General features: G+C 46.2%; 1 protein-coding gene across 2 annotated transcripts; it reads left to right on the plus strand.

Annotated features, from left to right (window-relative positions):
• The first annotated feature begins 495 nt into the window (after positions 1-495).
• chrna5 (cholinergic receptor, nicotinic, alpha 5) lies at positions 496-13,007 on the plus strand. Of its 2 annotated transcripts, XM_015952868.3 has the most exons (8): positions 496-736; positions 1,003-1,131; positions 7,029-7,180; positions 7,295-7,339; positions 8,090-8,199; positions 8,277-8,454; positions 8,531-9,214; positions 11,799-13,007. In XM_015952868.3, the coding sequence occupies exons 2-8, from the start codon at positions 1,047-1,049 to the stop codon at positions 11,955-11,957; spliced, it is 1,413 nt and encodes a 470-aa protein (XP_015808354.1). In that variant the 5' UTR covers positions 496-736; positions 1,003-1,046; the 3' UTR covers positions 11,958-13,007. The 2 variants fall into 2 exon arrangements, with proteins under 2 accessions (XP_015808354.1, XP_054587874.1); XM_054731899.2 differs by lacking the exons at positions 496-736; positions 1,003-1,131 and adding an exon at positions 6,886-6,928.
• Positions 13,008-13,391: the final 384 nt, after the last annotated feature.

Consider the following 13,391-nt stretch of genomic DNA (forward strand, 5'->3'; position numbering starts at 1 on the left):
AAATACATAAAATATATAAATGACTACTGCATTACAGCTCAAGTCTAAAATATCACAATATTTCTGCCAAAGATAGTGTCTCATAAATCCAAGTTATGGAATAGGCTATAGGACCAGCCTTTTGAAATACTATAAATAACAATATAAATTTACTATAAACACATTTGAATAAGTATAAATAAAATCCAGGATGTCATGTTTATGTGCCTCATACTGACAGCTGGCGGTCTTAAATCGCAGATCAATTGGTAGGTTATGTTTAAATCTTATTGTAGCAATAAATGCTAAATTGCTAACCCTAGAAGAAAATCTAAAAAGTAAAAAGATATCCAAATACAAGATAAGAAATTATTACCTCACATGAATTTTAATAATACTATTATTTTTATATTTTAATCATTTTAACACTAATTTACCCAAATGAATACAACACAATACTGTGAATAATACAACTGCCCAAAAGAAAAGAAAGAAAAAGGGGCGTGATGCTGGTTTAGAAGGAAGGGCTGGATGAAGCTCTGACGGAGGAGGGGAGAGGAGGAGACAGGGCAGACGAGGATTTGTTGCCTTTTCACAGTTGGAGGGAGCAGGGAGAGCAGTGGCAGCGTCTAGAAGAGAAAAGGAGCTGCATGGAATGGAGGAAATCGATGCTGTGCTGAGGCTGTCGTCAAGACGACCCCCACATCCACCATCGCTGCCATGCTGTATTCTGTGTAATGGAAGAGAGGCAGAGCAGGTTCGTGTTCAGCCTTTTAATGCTCCTGTAGATCAGATGTATTACCTCTGAGAGGGTCGTGGTAGCACAGTAAAGGCAGAGGGCATCCTGATTGGTGCTGTTCAGTGTGTTAAAGGTGCATCGCTGCAGCTTGGTCCTTATGCAAGCAGTGTGATTGTCATGGAAACTAAACCTTAACCCAAAGCATGTTTAGAGCTATGCAGTCCTCATGATTCTAACGATTTCCCTTTTTTCACACAAGGGTTTTTCTTTTTCCCATTTGGCAGCTTTAGGATGCCCCGGAGACGAGCTGTCCAGAGCCAACTTTGATATGATGCTTGGAGCAGGAGGGGCGGTCACCTCTGTCCTCCTGCTGCTTCCTCTCCTGTGCTGGTGCCACCTGTGCCACTCTCTGCGTGAGTGTTGAACTCTTCATGTTAAAGGAAAGGAAAGCCTTGTTCTATCGTTTTCACTCTCTAATAAATATCTAATCTTTTGGTCTAAATGAAACTTTTAGCTCCTTAGACACAGCTTTTTTTAACACAAACATCAAAACAAAGACGTTTTCTCAGGCAGCGTATAAATTGGCCGCAGATCTTTCATTTATGTATTTATATTAATAAATATGTCTGTTATTTGCTGAATATAGACGTTTAGAGATCAGGAGTGGCACTGAGGATCAGATAGGTAATGGGAATTTGTTTATTTAACATTACTGTTGAGATCCTGGGAGATGTGGCAACTGGGATAATGTTCAGCTTCTGCAACAAACACAATAAAACCATTGATCCACTGAATAAAACGTGGATTTGATGACAAAAAATTTGATCATTTTATTCATTCAACTCCGTTCTAAACACCCCAAAGCCTCATTTAGCGTAAGTTAAACCACCAAATGGTTCCCGAGCGCAGCCGTGTCTGCAGCTCCCGCTCCCCAGGGGATGGGTCAGATACGGAGAACACATGTCACACACAGTGTGCGTGAGACGACTAACGGGACTTTAATCTTCTTTAGACTTAAGTTCATTGTTGCTTTAATATTAAATGATAAATGACCCACACTTATAGCGCCTCTCAGAGTAAGGACTCCAAAGTGCTTTACACTACAGTGCATCGTTCATCCATTCACACACTGATGGTGATGAGCTGCGATGTAGCCACAGCTGCCCTGGGGCGCGCTGACAGAGGCGATTACTTTTCTGTATAAAAATTAAACAGGAAGTGGAGTTCGACTCTGGTAGATGTGTTGCCTAAGGACACAACAGCAGCAGTCTCTGGTCGGAGCTGGGATCGAACCTGCGACCTTCTGATTACTGGGCAAACTGGACTTTCATTGAAGTCCTAGAAAATGAGACTGGTGGTGTCCAGTCCTGGTCCAGGATGTCTGCTCTCCTGTGTGATTCAGACGTTTCTGGGCTTTGACACCTGGTTTAGATGCCCTGGTCTCTCACAGATATCTGTAACACCTGGGTGCACAGTAGAGCCCTGCACGGGCCTAAAATCTGAGCCCATGTCCGGGCCGACCCGAGGGCCTAGGGCTTCAGTGCAGGGCTCTAGTGCACAGTGAACAGGTAAATAAAGCAGCTAGTGAAACAGGTGTGTCAAAAACAAGCAGGATGTCAGCCTTCAAGGGCAGAACAATCCATCTATAGAAATAAATCCTGAAAGACATCTAAAAGCTGCTCTGAGGGCTGGGATGATGGAAATAAATCTTCAGCTGCAGAAACACTGTCTGAATTATTCCGCAGCAGTCGCCATCATGTTTAAACAAGTCATCATTAAATATTAACTCTACTCAGAATTGTGCAGAATCTCCTCTCCAGATTATTTAGTGTCCTCTCTTCCTAACGGCGCTTCATGTTGGTGCATTTCTGACCCGGAGCATCTCAGGTGTTAACGTGGGAGTCTGGGGCAGATGAGGGCAGCACTGTTAGTCAGACGCTCGAAGTGGCGGCACACAGCAGACAAGGAGATGATGACTTTGCTGATGAGACGATCGTTGACTGCGGGCATTGCATTCGTGCACGCATCGATCCACGCGCTAACAGAGTGAAATATACCCTCACGGCCATTCTTGTGGTAGATTTTCAGCCACATTCATTGTCAATCAATAGTTTGTCACAAGGCCTGCTAAGATGCAGTGAAGGTCTGCTGCTGGGAAGTGATGGAGTACTTTGACCTATTTACTTACAGATGGGATCAATGTGCCTTTAAAACCTTCACGCGGTCCGGTGATACATCGAAGGCTTTAACGTCTGATGCTGAACGATGGAAATTCCAGAAAAGCTGCACCACCAGGAACTAGTGATGGGAATTACGGCTCTTCTTAGAGAGCCGGTTCTTTCGGCTCCCAAGTGGCTCCTCAGATTTTCTGAAGCTTAGAGTATCTCCAAAAATAATGCAAAACTATATGTAAAATGATTTTATTATGTAAAAAAATGCAATATATCAAATATTTATCATTTCTATGGATTTAATAACTGAACACTTACAGAAATCTCTACTTTCCGACTGCTGGCGCTCAGTTTCTCACCGTCTTCGTCGCACTCTCCTCTCTCTCGCTCGCTTTTTTCCTCCTCCTCATTCCCTCTCGTCTCCCTCCACCCACTTGTGCTCTGCTGTGTGTCTGAGTCTGATCCTCCCTCTTCCCCGCCCCTACCGCTCTGTGTGTGGACAGTCTGGACACACAGTTACACATGTTGACCAATCGCCTGTAGCTTTCACCAAAACAAGAGGGGAGGGGTTGGGGGGGTGACGGCTCCCAACGACGAGCCGGCTCCCGTCGTTCACTTCAAAGAGCCGGCTCTTAGAGCCGGTTCGTTTGCGACCGCCACATCACTACCGGTAACCCTTCAGACTGACTCGTTCACCGTCCCTATCCCAGCATCCGGATGCAGGAAGAATAATAAAAAAACATTTGGCCAACTAGCTGAAAATAAAATGGTGATTTTTCTCCACGGCTGCAAAAAGAATGACTGTGATGTTCCTTCTTCCACGCCGAAGACAACTCGAGGTTTCAGGGGATTTAGTAAAAACAAAACATCACAGAGGATTCTGGTCATCACTGAGCATCATCGTTATTCTACAGCTGTTTAGCACACCTGGGCATTTTTATGACAACAACCAGCTTTGCTTCAGTCCTCAGAAACTTCCGAAGACCAAAGATTCAGACATCGGAGGTAAAGGGTCAAACTTCAGCTGCAACAACTCCTATTGGTCTTTACATGGTAAATGCCTGTGTTTGATATAGTGCCTCCTAGAGTCCTAGAGCCCCCCAAGGCGCTTTACAATACAATCACCCATTCATACACACATTCACATGTGAGGGTGATGAGCTACAATGTAGCCACAGCTGCCCTGACGCACTGACGGAGGCGGGGCCTGTCGAACACGGGCGCCGCCGGTCCCTCCGACCACCACCAGCGGGCAGCGAGGTTTAAGTAACATAAAAGCAGCACTCTCAGCCAGGAGCGGGAATCGAACCCTCCAGTTGCTGGACAACCCGCTCCACCTCCTGAGCTGCTGCTTAAAAGCAAACGTAAGTTTATTACACGTTAAGTTAATGTAAATATTATATATGAAGACTCCTCCAGTGTGAGCAAAGACTAGATGCTCAGTTTTGGTAGGATGCTCACGTCTGACAGAGAAGAGGCGGCACCACTCACTTTGACTTATTTTAACATTTTTCTGTCGGTTGTGATTAAAAGACATCTCTCAGCTCGAGGCAAACCCAGTAGCTTTATTTTAATGGCGGATGTTCAGAGGTGAGACGAGTCGGCAGAACTGAGTCGTGCTGTGTTGATGGAGGGACAGACAGGAAGTGGGCCTACTCTGCCGTGCTTCAGTCACTCAGAGGCTTCTTCTGTCTCAGTTAGCCTAAATAAAATGTAATCTGACCGTAGACTGTTTGAGCTGTGATGAGAACACCTTCTGTACACGATGCAGTCTGACTCAAACAAAATAAACATTTATTTCTCATGTCACTTCTGTAAAATATAAAATATGTGGGTTAAAAGACCTCCTGACCTCCGTAGAGGTCATCCACAGCGCGTTCGATGTGATCGTCCTTCTGCTGATGTCATACCTTCTGTTTTATAAATACATTCAGCTTCTGAGCTGATGCTTTCCACATCTGTTATCATGCTCACAGGAGTGTGAGGTGAGGTTGGGGTTTAGTTTTCTTTACTGCGTCAATAAATCCTGCACTCTGCTTTCTTTGGCTTTATGTTTCCAGTCAGTGTTTCTGTTCTGATTTTACTTTCTTGATACCAGAAGCCTCAGCAGAGGTCACATCGATGAGCTTTGTACACACAAACAGCAGTTTGGCATGAGGGGAAGGTGCAATGATGGAGGCCAGTTTTAAATGGGTCCTTATGTGCAACAGGAAACTGCTCTATGAGCCTCTAAGTATCAAGTTCAACTTTATTGGGGTTCACATTCACCCAGGAGCCCTGATAAAGGGCCAAACACAACCCCATAATAGGGAGCCTGAGGCTCTTCCTTCTCCGGTCGGCTCACGGGTCCCTGAACGGGGCTAAAAGAGATATTCTAACCCGCTTTGCCTCACGCCCCGAATCACACAAACTAATGATGTGTTTCGACCACACCAGTCACGTACTTTGAGATTTATCAGCTTGTAAAGGGTCATGATTTTCATGACTACAAACCAGACGTTGGTATGTCCCATATATGATGTCACCACAGAGTCCCCTCCCCCCTAGCGTAGCTGCTACTCACCACATGGCCAGATTTATGGTGGCTCTTTCCTCCTGACGGAAGGATTTGAAGTTCGCTGAACTTGCAGCCATTTTCCCTGTTTTTCTCCGTGTCTGGTTCGATCACGTCACTTTGATGAAGCACATTTGTAGTCCTGGATTTATTTTCACACAAAAATTAACACTTTTTTGGCATCAGAATGTGTATTTAAAAGTCATGGACATCATTTGTGAAATCCATGGCTCATAAGCGGGATTAGAAAATAGTGCTTTTAGCCCCCCTCACTTGCACTCATTTTGTAGTTCGCCATTGGTCCAGAAGTAAATGTGTGTGACTCAGGCTTCCTATAAAGCCCTGCAATAATAAGACCCCGTCCACTCAGGGCTTAAATATATAACGAGTTGTGAGCTGATTGGCAGGTTTACCCTGAGAGCTTCAAGACCGCCTGAAGCTAGAAACCTTGAGCACAACCATGTACAGCATCCGGAATATTCAAGGCAAACTATGGGTTTATCTGGGATTCATTAATTGTCTGGACATTCCCAGTTTATCTAGGGGTGTTACACATGAGCTCAGACATTCTTCAGCAGCTGAGGCTAGCATTAGCTCAGGCTAGCATTAGCATTAGCTCAGACTAGCATCAGCAGTAGCTCAGGCTAGTTTTAGCATTAGCTCAGGCTAGCATCAGCAGTAGCTTGGGCTAGCATTAGCATTAGCTCAGGCTAGTTTTAGCATTAGCTCAGGCTAGCATCAGCAGTAGCTTGGGCTAGCATTAGCATTAGCTCAGGCTAGAGTGAACAATTGCTCAGGCTAGCATTATCACTAGCATTAGCTCAGGCTAGAGTTTGCAGTTGCTCAAGCTAGCATTAGCAGTTGCTCAGGCTAGCATTAGCTAAGGCTAGAGTTAGCAGTAGCTTGGGCTAGCATTAGCGTTTGCTAATGCTAGAGTTAGCAGTTGCTCAGGCTAGCGTTAGCAGTAGCTCGGGTTAGCATTAGCATTTGCTCGGGCTAGAGTTAGCAGTTGCTCAGGCTAGCATTAGCAGTAGCTCGGCCTAGAGTTAGCAGTAGCTTGGGCTAGCATTAGCATTTGCTCGGGCTAGAGTTAGCAGTAGCTCGGACTAGCATTTGCTCGGGCTAGCATTAGCATTTGCTCGGGCTAGAGTTAGCAGTAGCTCGAGCTAGCATTAGCATTAGCTCAGGCTAGAGTTAGCGGTTGCTCAGGCTAGCATTAGCAGTAGCTCAGGCTAGCATTAGCATTAGCCCAGGCTAGAGTTAGCAGTAGCTCGGGCTAGCATTAGCAGTAGCTCGGGCTAGTGTGGTTCTGCGGTTGGCATTATGTGACCTGCTGATTTGAGGATGTGTGTCTGTGTGTGTTATGACGCATTAAACCAGATTTTCTCAGAGCAAACTTTCTTATTAATTTATATAAAAGGCAGGTTGAAGATGGAACAGACTTTTTGGTACATTCGACAGCCCAAGCTACCTTTATCCATCGAGGTAAATGTGGTTTTGGCCCCTTTTAAAAAAAACAGCCAAAAGACCTCACAGCTGTTCTTGAATCAGCGTTCACGCGTTGCATTTTCTGTTTTTCCTCCAGGGATTCCAAATCTCTCCTCATATGCAAAAGCCGAGGACAAACTGTTCAAATATCTTTTTGAAAACTACCAGAAATGGGTTCGTCCCGTGGGACATCTGAACCAGACCATCTGTGTGAAGTTTGGCCTGGCTATCTCCCAGCTCGTTGACGTGGTGAGAATACGGAGTGTTTTTAGTGTTTTAAAGCTGTTTACCGAACATTCAACACCTCTTAAACAACGTTCCCATTAACGCTTACAAGATTAACTTGTTGACTTTTCATTCTAGGATGAGAAAAACCAGTTAATGACAACCAACGTTTGGATGAAGCAGGCAAGTAGAGCGGGAGGAACTCATTTAAATAGCATTTCCATATCCGTAAACATGTTTGTGAATTGTGTCACTTCATGGCTTCAAGCGGGCATTCTGGAACAGCGTGGAGCTCACATGACAAGCCGACACAGGCTGCTCCTGCGCGGCGCTTTTTAATCAGGCTGGTGGCATTTCGCTGACAGTTCTCATCTATATGAGCAGATTCGGCCCGATGCCCACACACCTGCCTCCCACAGGCCCACCCCTCCCCCACTCTCCCGCTCCTGTCAGCCTTAAACATGGACTTGGGTGTCCTGCTGAAAATGCATCTTATAAATTATATCAGGCTCTGCCGCAGACACTTCCTGTCAGTGTGATGGATGACATCATGCAAAAGAGGAAATGAAAGGCCGGTGGCCACTGGTGGCGTCTCTCCATCTGACGTTTCATTCCAGCCCGTATCAATCACCATGTCATCAACATGTCTACAACTGAAGATGAAGGTTTATCTTCTTCGTTCATGACTTTTATTTTTGTCAGCGAAACGAGTTTAATCCAAATCAGATAGAAATGCTAATTGCATCTTTAGTTTTTCTATGACAGAAATGAGATCAGCGTTGAGTTTTATCTCCGCTGGTGCCGACTGGCAGCTTTTTCTGTTCTTCAGTCGGAGGAAACATCGTTTTCTTGTTGCATGACATCACCTGATTAACGTCTGGACAAATGCAAAGAGGATGTGGTCTGAACCCGCATATTTTTCCTGCTTTGCAGGAGTGGACTGACATGAAACTCAGATGGAGCCCTGAAGACTTCCTGGGCATCACGACCATCCGTGTCCCGTCGGACAGAATCTGGCTTCCTGATGTTGTGCTTTATGATAAGTAAGGAAACAACTCCATGAGGGGAACTTTGGTGTTCCTAAAGTTTCTGACCGGCTTGACTCGGTTGTGTTTATCAGCTCAGATGGACGTTTTGAGGGGACCGTCACCAAGGCTGTTGTTAAGTACGATGGGACCATATCGTGGACCCCTCCAGCTAACTACAAGTCCGCCTGCACCATAGACGTGACCTTCTTCCCCTTTGACCTTCAGAACTGTTCGATGAAGTTTGGATCTTGGACCTATGATGGCTCCCAGGTGCGCCTTTCTGCCTCCCCCAGCGTCAGCATCAGTCATGTCCTGTTTTCACCATCACACCTTTCTGTTTGAACAGGTGGACATAATCCTGGAGGACTTCCATGTGGACAAGCAGGACTATTTTGACAATGGAGAATGGGAGATTGTGAAGGCCACAGGCAGTCGCGGTATAAGAGCTGATGGAAATGCTCTCTATCCCACCATCACCTACTTCTTTATCATTCGCAGGTTGCCTCTTTTCTACACCCTCTTCCTCATCATCCCCTGCATTGGCTTGTCCTTCCTCACCATCCTTGTCTTCTATTTACCCTCCAACGGTGGTGAAAAGATCTCTCTCTGCACCTCGGTGCTGGTGTCGCTCACTGTTTTCCTCTTGGTCATCGAAGAGATCATCCCTTCCTCTTCCAAGGCTATCCCTCTGATTGGGGAGTACCTGGTCTTCACCATGATCTTTGTCACACTCTCCATAGTCATCACCGTTTTTGCTATCAACATCCACCACCGCTCTTCTTCCACACACAACAACATGGCCCCGTGGGTCAGGAGGATCTTCCTACATCGGCTGCCTAAGCTGCTGTGCATGCGCAGCCATGTGGACCGTTACGCCACAGCTGGAGCAGCTGGACTTGGACCCGTGAAGATGAAGGACCCTGGACCTGAACTCAAACCGCTCCTGTACACTCAACACAACCTCCAAGCAGCTTTGGAGTCCATTCGCTACATAACCATGCATGTGGTGAAGGAAAACCAGGTCAGGGAGGTGAGTTTACCCTCAGTTTTATGTCCAGCCCACATTTAAACCGCATCATTAAAGCTGCTGCAGCAACGTTTGAAAACACAAAACAAATGTGATTAAGAGGAGACAAATACTCAGTACTGAATGGGTCGACAGAGACGTGTTTATATGTGCTTGTGTGTAAATTAGACTTTTTATGGCGTTTTAGGTGTAAATGCTTCTACTCTGTGCAGCACTTTGGTCAGCTGGTTTTAGATGTGCTCTACAAATGCATCTGGATTGGATTGGAAGCTGCTATTTTAGAGAAAATATTGCTTAAAACATTTTTTCATGCCTCTTAAACTGTAAATGGCCTGTTTTTGATATAGCGCATTCTGGAGTCCTGGAACCCCCCCAAAGTGCTTTGCAACACAGTCATTCACACATTCACACCCTCGACTCGACTCTCGACTGGAGCTTTATTTACGCAGCACCTTACAGACACTCACATGCCACCAAAGTGCTTCACAGACAGATAAAAAAACTTCCGATCCACTAAAAGTGAATAAAACAACCGAATTAAAACATTAAAAATGAGACTAAAAAGCAACAGAGTCACTCACACTGATTTAAAAACAGCTCAGAAAAATGGATCTTCGGCTTGGATTTAAAATCTGGTACAGAAGAGCTTGCCGAACCCTAACCCTAACCCCCGACCACCACCAGCAGGCAAGGCGGGTTAAGTGTCTTGCACAAGGACTCAACAGTAGTAACAGACTGAGCGGGATTTGAACGTGCAACCTCTCGATTACGGGGCGAGCACTTAACTCCTGTGCCACCGTTGCCCCTAACAACGTTCTAAGTGTGGAGGTTAGGTGCATTTGTCTAAAAACCTCCGCCAACATCACGTTTCAGACTCAAACCAACCATCGGACCATCCGGCTGTCGTCTCACTGAACCGCCGCAGGGTCCTCCACTCATCACACACACACGCATTCAGCAGCAGAACACCACTGGTGTGAGAGGCTCTCCACTCTATGACATCAGAGGAGAAACAGCCGGCTGCTACCGCTTACCATACCCGTTTATTTATAAAGCACATTTAAAAATAGCCTGCAGCTAACCAAGGTGCTGTAGCTGAGAGCCAAAGCCTCACACACAACAACAAAGACAGCATAGGAGTAAAATATAAAGCTACAAACATACAAGCAAGGCATAAATTACAATAAAAGTTAACTAACCATAAACACGTAAAAGCACAAAGATAAGAGATAAAAGAGAAACAAGTCAAAACTAACGGAGCAGCGTTAGTGAGCTAAAGAGTACAGAAGAGCGTCACAAGCTGCCGCCATCCGAGAAGCACGGACGTCTGAAGACAGTCGTGGGAAAAGCCAGGCTAAAGTTGTGTGTTTGAGCGCAGACTTAAACCTACCGAGGGAAGGTGCCTGACGCTCATGGAGGGGCAGCGTGTGAGACGGCGCGCTCACCCTGAGATTTATAACGAACCTTCGGAACGATCAGCAGCAGCTGATCAGCTGAACGAAGTGGCGTGAGTGGGCGTGTAGAGACGCAGCAGGTCGGCCAGGTGAGAGGGGGAAGGGCAGTTCAAAGCCTTGTAGACAAACAGCAGGATTCTGAATTTAATTCTAACTTTAACCGGGAGCCAGTGGGAGTCTGCAGGAATGGGAGGGATGTGTGTGCGTCTGTCCGGCGAAGCTGGAAAAGCACGACCTGACGGTTGCGTTGACCTGAGAAGTCAGACAGGTCTGAATCTAGTTTCACACCCAAACTAGTGGCACATGATTGGACACTGAGAGCAGGTGGGGTTGGCACAGCTGATATACTACTGGCGTTTGTAGGATTCAAAAGGATGGCCTCCGTCTTGCTGTTGTTTAAACACCGGTAGTAAGAGGATTGCCAGGTTTTGACATCAGAGAGGCAGTCTGTCAAAGCAGAGACTGACTGAGGCTGAGGTTTAAGTAAGTTTGACAATCACTTGAGTAGAAGTGGTAGTTGACCCTGTGACTGGCTAGAATCTTGCCGAGGGGAAGCATGTAGATAGAAAAATGGAGTGGACCCAGGATAAAGCCCTGAGGGACTCCCCACTGGAGGTGGGCATTAGGAGAGGAGCAGTCATCAATGAGGACACTAAAACACCGATCAGTCAGGAACAATTTAAACCAGGCAAGGGCAGTACCGGTCACTCCCCCCCATGACTCGAGCTACGAAGTAGGATGGTGTGATCTGCCAAGTCAAAGGCTGCTGTCAGGTCAAGCAGCAGTAACAAAACATGGGAGCCAGGGTCCTGAGGATGAGGATGCCACTGAGAACCCCGAATGTGGCAGACTTCTGCTTTAGGACAAACTTCCAGAGTCCCAAAAATAAAAACACCGTCTGAAGTCACAGACAACAAAAGATGTTTGGACCTAGAAACCAGCAACTGGTGTTCAGCGCCGTCTCGTTTCCTCTGGTAACGTGGGTTTCTGGTTCCGGTGGATGCAGCAGAACAGTGCAGATACCGGAGGGGAGGGGCGAGTGTTTGCATCTACAAGCTAGCTTGTTCTGTAGATTTAGCCTGAATGCCCTAACAGGTTCCCCGCGTTTCTAACACGATACTTCTTTGCTGCAGGTGGTGCAGGACTGGAAGTTTGTTGCCCAGGTTCTGGATCGAATGTTCTTGTGGGCTTTTCTCCTGGTGTCGATTCTCGGTTCTGCTTTCCTCTTCATCCCGGTCATTTACAAATGGGCCAGCATCATTGTTCCTGCTTATCCTGGAAGTACACTGTAAAAATCAAACATAGCTCATTTATCACAGAGAAGCTCACTGGCTGCTCCTCAAGGCCAGTAGTGCGTGTCAGAAGTCATGCTGAACTTCAGAGGCCTCGTCAGCGGGGAGGACATGCACAACATCCTCAGAAACGGATCCAAAGCCTGGAAATGCAACAAAAGGACGCTGAAGCGGACCGTATGCATGCTAAAACTGTTGTGTTACTGAGAAATATATGCTTGCAAAGAGCAACGCACAAAGCTGCTAACCTCTCAGACGTTAAACACGATCATATCGTCATGACAACGGCCGTGTGAAGCAAACAGAACACTTTTTTGTATGTTTCCCTTTTTTAACGTGCATCATTCTGTGTAAACATTTTCATGTAAAGCTTCTTAAGAAGCACTGATGTCCTACTTGCTGCTGATGTAGGAAACTTCCAGAAATCCCTCCCTGAGCTAAACTCCAGAACTTCCCAGGACCGGGTCCCGTCACGTGCTCCGCTCCATTTCTCTTAAAACGGCCTGAATTATGATATTATAATACGAGGAAGGTGACGTTTTAAAGCCAGACTCGATTTCTGTTCAGCTTTTGTAGAAGAGAAAACCTCTCACCGGCTCGCTCACAGACTTGTGCTCCAGCCCCTAAAATTCGCCTCATTTCCTTTAATTTAAGGACAAACTTCACTTGTTTGTGGAACGGTGGTGAGATGATCCACGGAAGTACACACTGCCTTTGTATGGACTGAACAGATTACGTAATAATCTGATTGAAACGAGCAGCTGGAGCACCTGCAGCGTCTGAGGCCGTGTGTTCCTGCTGCAGCCAAAAAGCACGACTAGCATTAACAGGTCGTTCTCTTGCTTTACGACGAAAACACAAAAGCGCTGTCAGACCTTGTGTGTGAGACGCAGCAGCAGAAAGGCTACGAGACTACATGGAAACAACGTGTTTAATATGGAGCACAGAAAGACATTGGTGTGTTTCCTTCATGGGTCTCGTCCTCATCATCTCCATTATTTAGGTTTTTGTTCAAATGTCCCAAAATACAAATAAATTCCTAGAAACTCACCTAGTTTTATTCTGACCCGCCGGAGAAACTGAACAGGCCCACCAACCATTTTAATAACTACCGTAGCGTGCAGCAGCCTCCAGAATGCCTGATATAACATTTTATTTATCATGTCAGTAAATGAATGTAAACATGAAGATGAAGACTCTTCCAGGACTCCTTGTTCTTCTTGACGCGACCGCCTCAGCTGGATGCTTGCCGTCGTCTCCTCTGACCCCGGCTCTGAGAACATCATCCCTGCACTCTGCTAGCAGACGTGCGCACTCGCACGTGTCCCACGCTCCGGGACTGCAGGACACAAACCGTCTCATTTTTCTCTGCAGGGTTTTTGTGCAAAATTAAGTTTAACGGCCTGTCAGAGCGCCCCAGGGCGGCTGTGGCTA

This window comes from Nothobranchius furzeri, chromosome 9 (assembly GCF_043380555.1).
Source record: "Nothobranchius furzeri strain GRZ-AD chromosome 9, NfurGRZ-RIMD1, whole genome shotgun sequence".
Taxonomy (NCBI): domain Eukaryota; kingdom Metazoa; phylum Chordata; class Actinopteri; order Cyprinodontiformes; family Nothobranchiidae; genus Nothobranchius; species Nothobranchius furzeri.